The following is a 17,132-nucleotide window of genomic DNA, read 5'->3' as shown; positions in this document are numbered from 1 at the left end:
AGGAGAGACGTGGCGGAGGGAGCGCGACCGGAGTCAGGGAAGCGGCTGGTGGACAGAGGTATTGGCTGCCCCTGGCGTAAGCGGACTGTTGAAAGTTCCTGATCGCATTGCCCTGGCTGGGTGACCATCGGTTACGGGACGCCCCCCGGCCAAGCTGGGAAGCCCTCCATCGCTGCTGAGTCCGTCGCAGAGGGGCCGAATACACCTTGACTCTGGAGGGGGAGCTGCTGCCTGGGGGGCCCGCCTTGGTCGAATGCCGTCTGTTGGCAGCTGAGACTCCTGCACGTGGGGCCTGCTCTGCTCTCTTGTCTCGGACCCGGCTGGGCGCCCGTGTTGTTGACGCTCTGAGTAACGGCGGATGTCTGTGCAGGAGGCAGTTGCGGCGCAGTGCTGTTTTCCAGTGGCTTGTTGTGTGGAGGAGTGCCCCCTACTGTGCCATTCTCCTTGAGCCTCCAGATCGCGGGCTGTCTCCTCCAGTGGGAGACATATTGCGGGGGTGCCAGTACATCGTTGGTTGGACGCAGCGCAGAGCCCTCTTCAGGGGACCGGATTGGCTGACTTCTTGACACTGGTGGTGTGCTTTCAGTTGGCCCTGGGGAGCTTGGACGATTGGAGATATGAGTTTCCGGGCAGGCACTCCCATCTTTGCCCTAGACGCGGATGTCCAGAAACAGCGCCAAAGTTTCCTCGGAGTGAAGAAGAAGCTCAGAGACTGAGGTCAGAAATATGCAATGATGTTCCCGGTCCGGTTGAGAGTGGAGGCCGAGGGGAGAGTCTGGTTTTTTGATAATCCAGAGGTGGCATCAGACTGGCTAGACAGTCGCCCCCCGAGCGGGCCGGAGGGGCAAGATCGTGATGGAGGTGGCGGACTACAGGAGCAGGAATGATGGAGACCGCAAAATATTTGGGATATTGAGAACTGTCAGGTAGTGGGTCCGACCCACGTGTATTTCATCTGTATTGATCCCATGACTGCGGGCAGTCACAGACACGGGTAGGGTCATTCTTCAAGGGGGGTTGAGAGACGGGGTCCTGACTTCCTCCTCCTTTCTACCTTTAGTTAGTCAGTAGTTTAGATTAGGGGGCGACAGGCACACTGCCAGTTGGGGATGGGCTGAAGCCATGAGGAGGGGTGCAGGGAGGGGGGGTGGGGGTTGGGAGGTCTTGGAAGTTTGTTGTTCGAGGGATTATTTGCAATCTATTTGGTTTCATTAACATCCGGTGACAAGGATGTTATTGTATCGTTTCCATACAAACACAATGTGAAATGCTAGACAAAGATCGGGGATAAATGTGCTTAGTTGGAATTTAAACTGCCTGGGGGACAAGATTAAGAGAGGAATGGTTAGCCAGTTTGTTCGGCGGCATTCCCTGGACGCTGTGCTGCTACAGGAGACACATCTCATAGGAAAACGTTACATGGCCCTTCATAAAGGGGGCTATAAGTGGTTGGCACAGGCAGGGTTCACTTCGGGGTCGAGGGGGTTGGTGCCTTGGTGAAAAACTCCTTTCCCCTGACTATTCAGGCTACTTGGTCTGACAAACGCGGTAGATACATTGGAGTATCAGGGGAGGACGGTCACTTTTGTTTCCATCTATGTCCCACCTGGCCTTCAATCTGACACGTTCCACGATCTGGGCTCTATCTTCCTAACTTTGCCTTTGGGCTTCCTGTTCCTAGGCGATGACTTTAATGCGGTAATGGACGGTGAGGTCGATCGGCATCCCGCTCGGGCGCTGAGCCCGGCACAGCGGTGGCTCCCCGATTTCCTAGAAACCACGGGACTTGAGGATGGTTGGAGGGTGCGCAATCCGAGTGGGGTGCATTATACACATGTATCCGCCGCACACCATAGCCTGTCTAGGATAGATTATGTGCTGGTACCAGGGGCTCAGGCCTACGCTGTTCGGGAAGCGCGACACTTAGGGAGAGGCATCTCGGACCACTCACGGGTTAGGCTCCGGTTAGAGATCGACCATTCCAATGTAGGCAGGGTTGCCCCTATTAGCGCTTGGCATCTGAGAGACCCCGCCACTAAGAAAGAAATAGTTAAGATTACGGACAGGTACCTTTGGGAGAATAAGGGTACGGTAGAATCGACACAGACCCTGTGGGAGGCATATAAAACTGTCGTCCGGGGGAAGGCCTTATCCTTAATCATCAAGAAAAAGAAGGCGGAATTGGAGAAGGCGGAGGAGGAAGTGATGAGATTGGAAAGGGAAGTAGCACAGGCGGCGACGCCGGAGGGACTTCTCCGGCTCAGACTTCAACAGGATGAGTTTAGGGGCCTCACTAGGGGCAGAATGAGGAGACGCAGGGTAGGGTGTATGAGCACGAAGATAAGGCCGGGAAGCCCGAGTTGCAGGGGGAGAACTCCAGTAAAATGGCAGACCCACAGGCGGTGGCAGATAGTTTTGCGGAGCATTATAGTGAGGTGTATACCTCTGCTGGGGTGTATACAGAGGCAGATAATAGTGCAATGATCAAGGACATCAAACTACCCACACTCTCAGAAGACAACCGGGAATATTTGAAATCCCCGCTCACTGACGACGAAGTGGCACAGGCCATAAGGGGAGTGCACTCAGGGAAGGCCACAGGTCCGAACGGAATTCCCATAGAACTGTATAAGCTGAGCGCCAACAGGCTTGTTCTATTCCTCCGCTCCATGTTTGAGGAAAGCAGGGAGAAGGGACAGGTTCCGTATGACCAGCGAGTGTCAAACATTGTGGTCATTCATAAAGTGGGCAACCCCAAGACGTGTCGTTCATCTTTTAGACCTATCTCATGACTGAACGCGGAGCCTAAAGTTCTGGCGAAGCAGTTGGCGACAAGATTAGCCAAAGTTATCACCTCCTTGATACATGCGGATCAATCCGGTTTTATGCTGCGTTGAAATACAGCCCTCAATCTGCGCCGGCTGCATGGGGTACGAGGCAGGACCCTGACGATTCAGGAACCAGCGGTTCTGGTTTCCTTGGACGCCACTATAGCGTTTGATAGGGTCGAATGGCCCTATCTATTTGCGGTGTTGGGGAAGCTGGGTTTTGGTCCAGAGTTTATTAACTGGGTGCGCCTCTTATATGCAACTCCCTTGGCCAGAGTCGTCGTAAGCAACCGAAGGTCCTCTGACTTTCCTCTTGGCAGGGGCACGAGACAGGGATGTCCCCGCTCCTTTTTGCCTTGGCCCTGGAGCCGCTGGCGGCTTGGGTTCGTTGGGACCGTTTGATACGTGGCTTGCGTTGGACATAGGAAGGATAAAATGTCATTATATGCTGACGATTTCCTGCTTTATCTTACCAACCTGAGGGGATCTCTGATATGTTTTCTGGACGTGCTTGCTATCTTTGGGCGGTACTCAGGCTTTGCAATCAATTGGTCAAATCGGTCCTCTTCGTTCTCAGAGGCGACCCGCCGGTGGTTCCGCATACTTCCCTGATACGTATTGAGCCGGTAGGGTTTAAGTACCTCAGCATTTATGTTCCGCTTGACCTGAAATTACGATTTGCTAATAACATGGGCTCACCTCTGACCCGGTTTCGGGGAGATGTGGCACGTTGGAAGGCGCTCCCGCTCTCTCTTCTGGGTAGAGCGGTGCTTTTTAAAATGATGGCCCTTCCCCGGTTTTTGTACGCACTTCAGAATGCATTGGATCCGGTTCTGGCTTCCTACTTCAGGGATGTAGAAGCCCTACAGAGGCAGCTTCTTTGGGACGGTAAGCCCCGCAAAGCATTCTCTAAACCCACTCTTCCCTGGTATGACGGGGGGATAGGACTGCCGGATCTACGGAAATACTACTGGCTTCTCAGTTGGCGGCGGTGAATCACGCTGTATACGGGTCCCCCGGGGACCCTGGGTACATCATGGACCGCCTCGTCGGTTTCCCCCTTGCGGGACCAACGGCACACGTTGTTCAGGTGTGGCATGCGGCCAATAGACATCTTAGGTGGGAGGGGAAGCTCACACTTGCCACCCCGCTGTGGAGTTCGGAGAACCTAGGAAGTCTAAAGGTTTTGACAAATGGGACCGCATTGGGATTACTCAGATTAAGGATGTCTGGGGAGGGGGCACAGTCCACACATTTCAATCCCTCAAGCAACAATACCACCTTCACGACCGTCAACACTACCGTTACCTTCAGATTAGACACGCATTGCTTGCACACATCCCCAAGGGCACAATACTTCCCGACGTGTCCCCCCTTGAGGAGCGGGTGTTGGATGGTCTCCCGGAGAGGACCATCTCACTAATGTATAAGAAGCTTATCAACAATATAAAGGACCCGTTGGTACTTATAAAATCACACTGGAATGATGATGGGCTGGAGTTAGATGATGAGGATTGGCGGGAGGCGGTTTCCTCTCCTCGGGTGGTAGCGATATAGATGAGGCTCAGGTTGGTACAATTAAAGATTCTACACAGATCATATGTCACGGGGCTGTGTCTGGTCCGTATGAGTTGCTCGGAGGGTGGGGAGTGCACGAGGAGGTGCGGGGAACTCAGAACATTCATATATATATTGTGGCACTGTACTGTGGTGCAGACGTTCTGGGGGAAGATCCACAACATGTTACGGGACGTCCTGGGGGTGGAGATGCGGCCGGAGGCCCGCAGGTGTACCTTGAATGTTTGGGAGCCCACGGATCTGAGTGCATATAGGAGGCAATGCGTGACGTTGGCATGCATGATAGCAAAGAGTAATATTGCCGAGCTGCGGGGAGCCAGCCAGCCGCCCCGGATTGAGAAGTGTACGGAGGACCTGGATTGGTGCATGTTCAGGGAACGATCAGTGTATGTGGCTAGGTAGTGTCCTGAGAAGTGGGGGAAGGTCTGGGAGGCTTGGAATCATTACCGTGGAGATATCTGTGTACCATATGTCAACAAAGGGAGAGGTAGGGAGAATCAAGGACACTCTCTTAATCCCCGGTTAAATGTCATACAACAAAAGAAGAGAGGTCTGGTCAGTCACAAGGCTGCCAGGAATATGGAGCAAAAGATAAGAGGGTTTTAACACAGTCACTCTAATTGAGTAGGAAGGCCCTCACACACCGACCTGGTCAGTGTCATGCTTCATCATCGGGCCCCACCGAAGAGACCGAGTGTCTCTTCGGTGTGCTGCGACGCCAGAAAGACTGCGGAGCTGGTCGTGTGGGGAGGACGTGTTGTGAAAAATAGAGATTAAGAGTGCCTAACAGGGTATCAAAAAAACTTTAATGAGTGATCCCTAAGACACGTGTAGGTGGTATATGTGTCTGAATTTAAGTGCCAAGGTTGTTAGGACTTGGTTAAATTCAGCTAAATACCACGTGGTTAAATTAATCAGTCAACATGTTTCTGCCGTACTAGTGGTATGTATTCACCAAGGCATTCTTCAGGACTATACCCCGGCGGTATGGACACTCTAATAGTCCACCCTAACCTGGGGACGTGAAAGTGAAAAAAGGAAAAGTGAAAAAAGTGCTTAAAAATTAGAAGAGCAAATGCTCATTCTGAAAAAACCCCCAAATTCAGGGGTGTATCAGCACTTTAAAATAGGGCGCTACTAGCACCATGGGTCTCGGGAGGAGGATTGGAGCGCGCCTGGCACATCGCCCTCAGCGCTCTCAACCCGTTTCTCAACCTGCAAGAATCCTCAAAACCGCTTTTTTCACTTTTCCTTTTTTCACTTTCACGTCCCCAGGTTAGGGTGGACTATTAGAGTGTCCATACCGCCGGGGTATAGTCCTGAAGAATGCCTTGGTGAATACATACCACTAGTACGGCAGAAACATGTTGACTGATTAATTTAACCACGTGGTATTTAGCTGAATTTAACCAAGTCCTAACAACCTTGGCACTTAAATTCAGACACATATACCACCTACACGTGTCTTAGGGATCACTCATTAAAGTTTTTTTGATACCCTGTTAGGCACTCTTAATCTCTATTGTTCACAACACGTCCTCCCCACACGACCAGCTCCGCAGTCTTTCTGGCGTCGCAGCACACCGAAGAGACACTCGGTCTCTTCGGTGGGGCCCGATGATGAAGCATGACACTGACCAGGTCGGTGTGTGAGGGCCTTCCTACTCAATTAGAGTGACTGTGTTAAAACCCTCTTATCTTTTGCTCCATATTCCTGGCAGCCTTGTGACTGACCAGACCTCTGTTCTTTTGTTGTATGATATCTGTGTACCCCCAATATGCCCTTGATCCATTTTTGCTATTTTGTATAATTTATTTTGGATGTATGGAATGTAATGATGACACTTTGCTAGAGCTTCTACTGTCACCTGATGTTCTTTTTCTTTGTTGTTTCATTAATAAAAAGATATTTAAAAAAAATAAGAAACATGTCTAAAATGTTTTATATGGTCAAACATTTACATGTTTTAGTCCTGGCATATTGCAGCTCGTAAGTATATCTAAGTTATAAAAGAAGCTGTTTATCTGCCCCCTCATTTTAGTAGTAGTGAAGTACTGTGCATGGCACCAGTGTCGAGAGCATAGTTAAAAAAAGAATTGCTCCCAACAGTTGAAGGTTTCAAAAAGCAACATGCATGAAGGTATCTGCTGTGCATTTTTCTAAAATACTATTCTGCTGTTCTTTTCTGACTGAGGCGCACTGGGGGTGTCATAGCCAGTTACGTTCTTCGAATACAGCAATTTCCTGCATATTGAACTTATTTTTCTACTAGAAGTTTTCACTTTCCTCATTTTGCATAGTTGAATACTACGTCTTGGTGTTCAAAGCACGAGTTTGTATGAGATGTGCTAGCCTTCTCAGTCTAATCTACAAATTTAGAATTCTGCATTCAAATTATTAATGATACTTTTTTGATCTTGCATTAATCATACAGTTTTGAATGTATTTACTATGAACATATCTTCTCACTTACATTTCTTAGATCTCATGTTGCATAGGCATCATTAGAGAGTATGTATGCTGAAATGCCTAATTTGTTGACTTTGCTGATTGACTTGAACAGAATTGTTCTTTTGTGGTTGTGTGTTAAACTCATCTTCTACTCTCTGTACCTGAAATGCAATTATGTATACCTTGAGATTGCAAGAGGGCGGGCTGTGTGGCAGCTAAAGGGTTGTTGTAAAATATTTTGCACTGCCACAAAACTTCCTCCGGCTCCTTTTCCCTACTTTTCCAGAAGTCATAACTTGGTGTGGGGGTCTTTTTGTGTCTTCTCCACAAAACTATCTCCGGATGCTCCTCCCTACTTTTCTTGGAGTCATAACTTAGTGTGGGGGTTGTTTTTCACTAGTCTTTGTTATTATTATAAAGTGGGATGATTAGACGTTGAAGGTAGCTCATTCTGTGGGGTTTAATCATGGGTCAGTCAAAATAACATTGTACCATACTGTTCACTGAGTGTCGGTATTTATTGTGTCCTATATTCAGTCAGGTTGTGTTTTCTAACTTAGCAGAAGGCATCCTGTCTGTGTTGATCTTTGCCCTGAAGTAATGGTGTCTTTATAATGAAGATTAAATTAAAGTTCTGTAAGTAGTCAGATTAAATCAAAATTAGGAGCTGACGGGGGCGTGGCTTAAGCGCGAATGTAAACGGACGCGCCTTCAGAGAGCTCCGGTGCCCCGCTGCTTTCATAAGCATTTATAGCGGAGTTTCGGGGGCTGTGACGGGACCCCCTGCCTGCCGAGGGGTCACAGACACTGGTGTGACCACTGGTGGGCCAGCGACGGACCTGGGTGCCGGATTGAGGACCCTGCGGGGTATCGGGCGCGACCTTCCGCGGCCCGCCATCTTGTCCCCTCCTGCGCGGGCAAAAGCGCAGCCCTTGGCGAAATCTACACGGAGGTGCCCTGTGGATCGGCAGTGACATCGGGCTGCAGTGCGTGGGCCCGGAGGACAGCGCTTGCAGGCTGGTGAGCCCTGCGTCGCCCGAGCGGCTGGGAGGCACCCCGGAGTCCCCAGGCGGGAAGAGCAGCCGAGCCGGAAGTTGCTGCGGACCGGCCAGGCGCACGGGGCCAGACCGCGGCTCCTCACGAGGTGCTAGGCCGCACTGGACGCGGCGAGCAGACGGAGGAGCCGGCAGCCACACGGGGGGCGGACCCGACGCGGGGGACCGGGAGGTGGACTAAAGGATTGCACTGCTGCGCTCCGGGCGCTTCCCGGCTCGGAGCCCGCGGCTATCTGCCTGCGGTGTGCCTGTCCCCCAGCCTTGCCCGGGACCTGAAATGGCGCCTCCGCCTTGACGTGCCCTGGCCTGAGGCTGCGTGCAGCGCCCGGGCTCTTCCATCGGCGGACTCCCCCTCCACAACAGCGAGAAAGAGATAGTCGCTCACCCGATGCCCCAACTGCCCTGGAGGGCGAGATTCCCTGCGGGGGTTCCCTGCTGCGGCCTGGGATCGGCCCGACTTGCCTGACCTCAAGATGGCGGCGGCTCCTGGGGGACGCGGCGATCCCCGATGTTCATGCTGACAGCCTCACCGCCTCACTCCTGTCATCCCCCACTTCACCCAGCGCCTTGGAGGGATCTCCTTGATCGGCTGCAGTGGGTGAGCCCACCCCCCTCTCTGGGGTCACGTAGGAGGGAGCGAGTGGCGAGCGTGACGAGCAGTGACTGCGGCCTGCGGCCGGGGCGAGACTGGACGCCTGGGAAACCTGCTGGGAGTGTTGACGGAGAGTGTCTGCCTCCACTCCACGAATTGGGGGCCCGGATCTTGGCGCGCCCGCCCGGGTGCATGCAAGTGAGACACCCCCTTGCAGCCTCGGACCTGTAGACTGACGGCGCTGCCCTGGTGAGTGCAGGGGGGTGCGAGAAGGGCTGAGACCTCCACATTGGCTGCTGGCGGACCCCGGGAGGAGACACTTTGGGGTGTCTCGGTACGGCCCCGTGCCTGGCTTGGCGACACTGGTGGCTGGGAACAAGACGCCCCGTCCCGGACCGGAGATGACTCGAGGAAGAGGGGGCAAGGCGGACCAGGCGGTGGCGCCGAAGGGTACCTCGGTGGTCGCAATGTGGGGCAAGGCGGGAGCGACCGCTCCGGTTGAGGAGCATCCACACCCTGAGAACGACTCCCCGCCGGTGACACAGGCCTTTATGTCCTCCTTCATGGCAGACCTCAAGTCCGAAATTGGATCCCTATGCACGGAAGTGCACTCGTGCGTTAAAGAGATGCGCAAAGAGGTAACAGAGCTGGCGGACAGAGTCGACAGTCTTGAAAAAGTTATGGACACCCGCACAGAGGACCTCGAGCAATTATGGCAGAAAGTGGCAGCCTTGGAGGAACAAAACATAGAGCTCCAGGTTAAGCAGGAGGACCTAGAAAATAGGGGTCGGCGCAATAATCTCCGCATCCGGGGCGTGCCACTCGATGAGGAAGGGACGGACATCATGGCTTATGTCGCGCAGCTCCTGCACGAGGTGCGTGGCGATGAGGAGGCCTCCCCACCGCTGCTGGACCGCGCCCACCGAGTCTACGGAGCCGGAGCTAGATCGGGGCTCCTCCCGGACATCCTGACCCGTGTCCACTACTTCACGGAGAAAGAAGCCATCTTAAAGGCATCGAGGGAGAAGCCGGATCTCCGTTACGGGGGACACAGAATCCAGATCTTTCAAGACCTTGCCCCCAACACCCTTCATAGGAGGAAGGTCTTCCGCCCAGTGACAGAGAGGCTGCGTTCGCTCAACTTCCCCTACCAGTGGGGGCACCCATTCGCCCTCATATTCCGATGGGAAGACAAGCGGCGAGTTATCCGATCCTACCATGAAGCGGCACAGCTCCTTAAGCTTTCGAAGTCCCCGGCACATAGCCCCTCCCGCCCCAAGCAGCAAGAAAGGACCCCGGCTCGCCCGGAGTGGACCAGGGTGCCCGGGCGGCGCCGAGCGTCCCCAATGGATGAGCACTCCGCTTCACAGGCCAAGCAGGACATCATCGAGCACATCCGCTCTCTGGAAGATGATCGCGACAGCCAGGCGTCGCGGCCTCGCACCCCGTGAGTTGAGCCGACAAGCCTCTTGAACACCACTGTCAAACTCATCCGGATTGGCCCTACGGAGTGCCTCCATGAGAAGCCGTGGAACGATGCTGGTCCCCTTGGGGCGAACGTGAGGACACATCCGGGCGGCCCTTGCCGCAGAGCTCTGACCCCCGTCAGTGGACCCAGGTAGCCTTATGGATTTTATTTTGCTCTCCCCCTCTTTGTACTGCACCAGATTCGCTTCCCCCGAAACTGTCCTGGGCAGCGGGGCAGGCGGGCTCCGAGGCTACAGGGACCTCTACCCTCAACACAACCCCCCCCACTTTGTCCCATAGGAAGTGACATTCCTGCGACCATCCAAACCCTCGGGCAGAGGATGTCCGGAACGTGGGACACTACGCTAGGGCCCTGTTGGCCCGCTATGGTTCTTTACTCTCGTGGTTCTTTCTGTTCTTCCTTCCGGACTACTCTTCCTACTTTTCTCCTGAGCTGTCCCTACGCTGTCCCCTCTTCTGCCTTTGGATGGGGTGGTGGCCCCGAGGCTTCTGTGGGTGCGCAAGCGGTTTGTCAGCAGTGGTTATGGGGGAAGGAGAACGTCTCCAACCATGCGGGGTGGAGGACATCGGGAGGTAAGGCGACAACACCCCCCCTAGTGCAATGACGACGAATGTCCCCAGGCCCCTCAAGATCATGTCGCTTAATGTCAAGGGGCTGAATTCTCCCAACAAACGGAATCTGGTATGGCGCTACCTTCTCCACCACTCCCCTGACATCATATTCCTACAGGAGACGCATCTCCTGTGGGGAGACACTAGGCGCATGACACATCCTAGATACCCCACACAATTTTGGGCATCGGCTGACACTAAAACGGCAGGGGTGGCAATCCTGTGTAGAACGGGCTGCAGGCAGGGACCCACCAAACCATATAGGAGCAGTGATGGGCGCTTCATCCGGGCTACGGTGCAAATGGGGGGGGGTACAGTTCACCCTGGGTAACGTATATGCACCCAACCAGTCGCAGGACAAATATCTCCAGTCGCTCCTGAGAGACCACTTCAAATCCGACGAGCCGCGTACAATCTTGGGAGGAGATTTTAATCTAGTATGGGACCCGGATGTAGATCGTGGGGCAAACGCGTACAGCGGTGCGGGCGCGATGTCCTCTACGCTCAAGACACAAATCACGGACCTGGGACTGGTCGACGTGTGGCGTTATCACAACCCGGGGGTCCGAGACTATACCTTTTATTCCCACTCCCATCGAACTTATTCGCGCATCGATCACATCTTCACCTCCCTAGATCTTGTCCGGGACACATTGCAAGCTGCCATCCCAGATATCTCGCTGTCGGATCACGCGCACGTGGAACTCACGCTGCAAGACCCCCAGGCGTGCGGCCCTCGGGAGCGACGCTGGACCCTTCCGCCGGGTATCCTTCGAGACCCCGAGGACGTGAACAGCATCCGTGAAGCCATAGACTCGTATTTCGCCGTTAACGATCGGCCGGAGACGCCCCTCTCAGTAGTGTGGGACGCCTTCAAGGCCACTATACGGGGTCACATCACATCCCTAGCGATTGCAAGGCGACGAGAGGCCCACAAGCTGGAAACTACGCTTACGGGCGAAATTAAACAGGCGGAGACGCGCGATAAGACTCGACCCTCCCTAGCGTCTAGAAGGGAGTTAGCCAACCTCAGGGGGCAATTGCGCCTGTTACGCACTAACAAGGCGGAACACTCCCTGCTAACGCTGAAACAGAAATACTATGAGGGTGGAGATAAAGTGGGGCGCATACTGGCAAGACGGCTAAAAGCGAGAACGGCTAGAGCTCATATCGCTAAAATCCACTGTCAGGATGGCTCCACGGCTATCTCTGAGAGAGCAAAGCAGGACGCCTTTGTGACTTATTACACCTCCTTGTACGCGGGGGCACCCACGTCGGGGGAGACACGAGCGGCTGTCCTCGACACCTACGAGGGGCCTCTGTTGCCACCGGCATGTGCAGCGGAACTAGAGGAGCCCATACTGGACGAGGAGATCTCGGCGGCCATCAAAGAACTCCCCACCGGGAAAACCCCAGGGCCAGATGGCCTCCCGCTGATCTTCTACCAAATGTTTCAAACCCAGCTCCGCCCCTACCTGCTTCAGCTTTATCATTCTTTCTCTGCCCAGTCGGGTCCATCCGCTGACATGGGAATGGCGGAGATCGCGCTGATCCCAAAACCTGGGAAAGACCCTGCGCTTTGTGCCTCCTATAGGCCTATTGCCCTCTTAAACACCGACTTGAAGATATACACCAAGATACTGGCCAGGCGACTGGACCCCTACATGCCGGAGCTCATAGACCCGGACCAGGTGGGCTTCATCAGGGACCGACAGGGAGCTGACAACGTCCGCCGACTGGCACCCCTGGTAGGCAAGGTGCGACATTGGAATATCCCGGCCTGCCTTCTCTCGCTTGATGCGGAAAAGGCCTTTGACCGGGTGGACTGGACCTTCTTGAGGGACGTGCTCCAGAAGCTTGGTCTAGGTCCTAGAATGATAACTAGCATTATGGCTCCGTACCTTGGGCCACAGACCAGGGTCAGAGTAAACGGCCAATTGACACCGCCGTTGCGGATACATAGAGGCACGAGGCAGGGATGTCCGCTTTCACCACTCTTGTTCGCCCTTGCGGTGGAACCACTGGCAGCAATGATACGACGCGACCAGAGAATACACGGCATAACCCACGGGGGGAGAGTGAACAAGGTGGCGCTATTTGTGGATAATTTGATCCTCACTCTCACACGCCCCTGCGAATCCCTGCCGGCGCTTCACGAGGTTCTGTGTCTGTATGAGCAGGCGTCAGGCCTCAAAATAAACCACACCAAGTCCTGGGCGCTCAACCTCACTATTCCTTGGGATGAGGTCCCATCCCTGAAGTAGGCGGTACCATATCAGTGGGCGGAGGACCGGATCAAATACCTGGGCCTCACGCTAACCCCCCACCTGGAATCCTGGTCCTCGGTCAACTGGACGGAGTGTCGAAAAGCGGTGCTGGAGGATCTCCGGAGGTGGAGACCTCTGATGATCTCCTGGCTGGGGCGCCTCAACGCGGTCAAAATGTCGATATTGCCAAAAATACTATACCTCTTTCAGTGCCTGCCCACTCCGATACCGCTCCACTCCATCCGGGGCCTCCAGCGGGAGATCACCTCCTTCATTTGGGGCGGGAAGCGCCCCCGGTTCTCGCAGAAAATCCTCATGGACCCGAGGGACAGGGGCGGTCTAGCATGCCCCAACTTGGTTCATTATTACTGGGCGGCGCACCTACGCTTCGTAGTGGAATGGGGTGCACGCGCAAGTGACAAGCACTGGTTCCACATGGACCAGGCGGTCACGGGACGCACTATATGGGACCTGCCATGGCTCCCGCGGGCAGCGCGCTCCAGGAGTGCGTATATAGCGATCCCCACAAAAACGGTCCTGGACATCTGGGATACTATTGCTGTGTCTAGGGGCCTCACAACGTTCCCGTCCCCGCACACGCCGAGAGCGGGACACTCACACTTCCCACCAGCACACCGAACTCGGGCGTTTGATAAGTGGACACAGGGAGACTGCAGAGTCATTGGGGACCTCTTCCTCGGGGGCTCACACAAGACCTGGGAGGAATGCAAAGAGGAATTCGGGCTCCCACCGTCGGCTGCTTTTCAGCACACCCAGCTACGTCACTGGACCTCGAGCGACGAGGTACACCAGGCGGCCACCAGGGCCTTCACGCCCTTTGAGAAACTGGCACGCTCCCTCGGGGGGCTGAAGAGACTCATCTCGCAAATATATCGCATCCTACAACACCCTACGTCACCCCCCGCACACCCATACCAGGAACAATGGCAACGGGCGACGGGTGTAGACATCGAGCCCCCGCAGTGGAGCAGGCTAAGGCGCGATATACCTAACATCTACCGCAGTGTCCCGCAACAGGAAAATGCCTATAAATTACTCACCCAATGGTACTACACCCCGTTGCGACTTAGTAAAATGTTCCCTAGGGCCTCGCCGCTGTGCTGGAGATGTGGCTCTGCGACTGGTGATTTTGTGCATATATGGTGGGCGTGCCCAACTTTGACGACCTTTTGGAAGGAGGTACTTAGTCACATCAAAGGGGTGCTAGGTTTCCCCATACCTGAAGAAGTGCCCACAATCCTACTAGGCATACACCCTAGCACACTCAAGGCGCTTACTCGCAGCGATTGGATACTCACATTACACATGCTAGGCGCGGCTAAGCAACTTATAGCCCTGTACTGGAAACGACCTGTAGCACCGCCCATAGCCTCTTGGTTTGTACGCCTATGGCAGGTGCTAGCGCTAGAGCTGCTCACAGCAAGACTGCAGGCGAGAGACACACGCTTTACAGCAGTTTGGAAACCCCTAGTGCGATACATTTGCTCTATACAGTACGCGCGATACATGCCCCCTAGATATCGTACGCTACGCCTTATAGAGGACGCCTTTGTCCCTGCGGATCCTGCTAGACTGCGTCCTTGAACGTCGTACACGCTACAGTCTCCAGCACTGCCGCGCATGCCCCTCCGCTCCACCCCTTGGCGCGCCATCCACAACCACCGTTCACTCTCCTTTCTCTCCTCCCTGTCCTCAGATTTCCTTATTCCGACTATTTCTTCTCTTCCTCCTTGCCGCTCTGACCTTCGTCTCGTTCTGAGACGGTTGTGCCCCGTTGGGCTGTTTCTTGCAGTTGGGCTAGTTGCCTGCTACCTACTTCCCATGCATAGCGGGCGCGTGCTTGCGTGCGAGGCGCTTCTGGATTGCTTCCCCATAAGCCACGCGGCCGGCTCTATCAAGAGAGTTGTAGGCATGGCGCTGTGTTAAGGCTCCGAGCCGGCTCCAGTTGATACGCAAACACAGGACTCATTATAAACGCGGCCGGCCTCACTGAGAGGTTGTAGGCTTAACGCTGTGTTCCTGAAAATAAATAAATATGGCCTGCTTGGGCCTGAAACAAAATTAGGAGCTGACCCACATCTTGAAAAAACCTTAATGACTCCACTCTGAGCTAAATTAGTCAGTTTCTGGAAAAACATGGTAATGAAGGACATGTGCTCAAAGGAAGCAGCATCAGACACCAAATCTGTGAGTACACCACCAGCATATGCAACGATCTGAACTGCTGTGCAGTTCAGTTTTCCACTGTCCTATTGAGTGCTGTATTGACTACACATACTAGCTTTCCACTGCATTTAGAAAAGGTTTGATTAATTCTTACCAGTAGAAAATTAATTGTTTCCAAATGATGACTTTGATAAACTTGTTTATATTTTAAAATAACTGAGTTGGGAGCAAACCCAAAAATACCTCCCAAAATCCGGGTTTTTAACATGATTTCTTTCTGGTTTTTTTACCAGGGTGTCACCAATTGGCGAAAACCACATCCAATCCAGTGAAGGCTATGTACTGTTTTACGAGTTGGAAGGTTCTCAGTGGAAGAAATAATGCTACAAACAACTTAACTACTAATAAAAGAAAGTATTCCATCATGACCTCATCCTAAACGTTTACCTCACAGACTTCTATTTTTGACTTTTTAAATATTTCTTTTCATCAGTTGAATTTACAGAATCTGGCAATAGGGAAGACCAGCACAAGCATTTTTGTATGTTCCTATTTTCCTAAATAACAGAGAGATTGTCTTGATTCAAACCCAGCTGTGTAAAATATTCAATACAAATTGTGCTTGAGCCATTTTTAAAGTAATACATGAACACTGAAACAATTATTTAAACAGTGAGAGGTTTGTAAATATTATAGATAGTTTAAAGTTTTGTAAATACAGATGCTGTAACTTTTATTAATAAATTTACTGAAAAAATCTTGGCTCTTTTTCATATAACTAATGAAGTGGATTCAACCCCTTTATATTTACATTAACAAGTTAAGACAATGTACCTTGTACCATGATTACTCAATAGTTCAAAGCCAATGAAAGTACCAGTGTTCGTGACCAGTACAAGTTGCCCTTTTCATTATGTCATTGTGAGAATTCCCTTTGTAGAATATCTGCTTGAGCAAGCAAACAACAGAACCTCTTAGAATGAGCAAGCACTGGAAAATTCCTCTTTAAAGTTGATGTAGTGCAATATTAGGAATACATTTTATAGATGCATACACTCAAATATAAAATCCCAAACCCCAATACAAAGGTGAAGGATAGTTTTAAACCTATGTAAGTTGTGAACCCGTCTAGGCCTAATAAATGGATGTGCTGAAAAAGATAACTCTGGGTTCTGAAGAACTACATAGGTCATAGTGTACATTAGTTTTAGAAAACAAAACGAGAGGCCGACAGTAGACTCCAACGAAGCTGACCTTAGTAGCCCAGTAAACCAATACCATTGAATATTAATTCTTTATGAACGCCTAGATATTGACAGTACATCACCTCTCGGCCTTAATACAGCTTTCATTGGCATAACAGAAGTACCCCGCCAGACAATTAAAAAAGAACAATCTAAACAACTACTGCAAGACCAATGTTCTTTATAGTAGAAGTAGTGTAGTAGCCTCCTAAACTCCATAATAGCTACTGACACTACTAACTATAATCCCCAATACAATTCTATAGAGCCTTACGATGGAAGCTAGGAGAATTATCAAACAGTGTAGAGTGGGGTGTACACAAATTTCATGAGGGTTTACAAACAGAAGAAGAACTATCGGGTACTATAAATTATATAAATAACTACCTTTCAGGTAACTGCGAACCAGTCCTTCGCATATTAGAATACAGGGGTTTGTTGTAAAATCTACAAAACCTGTCTCAGTTGTTTTCCCAAGAGTAAGGCATCCCCTAGAAGGCCTCTAAAAAGAATTGACCAGTCCCCCAGGAGTAGTGAGAGAAGTGGTTTAGGGATAATGTGCGATGTTCACCTTCACGGCTTATAAAGGTTTATGTGAAGTTAGGAAATACCCCATGAAGTAAATAGGAGTCTAATTCTAGTGTAAACTATACTACAAAAGATCAAGTTGACTAAAAGACTTGGGGTCTCCTTTAGAACACATGGTTGTTAAGGGGGTCTCACGAGACAAGGACAAGATAAAGAAATATTGCAAAGATTTGCATAAAGCAACATTAAAACTTGCATATGCCTGGCCCAAAGAGGGCACATTTGATACTACAATGGTAGA

General features: G+C 52.0%; 1 protein-coding gene across 2 annotated transcripts in view; it reads left to right on the top strand.

The window, feature by feature from the left end:
• The window catches only part of USP21 (ubiquitin specific peptidase 21), a 558,274-nt gene extending 542,458 nt beyond the window's left edge, over positions 1-15,816 (top strand). For both annotated transcript variants that reach the window (XM_086945031.1, XM_086945032.1), the window contains exon 15: positions 15,353-15,816. In XM_086945031.1, coding sequence (XP_086801157.1) covers positions 15,353-15,440 — 88 coding nt within the window. In that variant the 3' untranslated portion in view covers positions 15,441-15,816. The remainder of the gene's footprint in view (positions 1-15,352) is intronic.
• The last annotated feature ends 1,316 nt before the right edge of the window (positions 15,817-17,132 follow it).

This window comes from Lissotriton vulgaris, chromosome 12 (genome assembly GCF_964263255.1).
Source record: "Lissotriton vulgaris chromosome 12, aLisVul1.2, whole genome shotgun sequence".
In the NCBI taxonomy this organism is placed as follows: Eukaryota; Metazoa; Chordata; class Amphibia; order Caudata; family Salamandridae; genus Lissotriton; species Lissotriton vulgaris.
The sequence above is the reverse complement of the archived record's forward strand: the minus strand, read 5'-3'. Positions and strand labels throughout refer to the sequence as shown.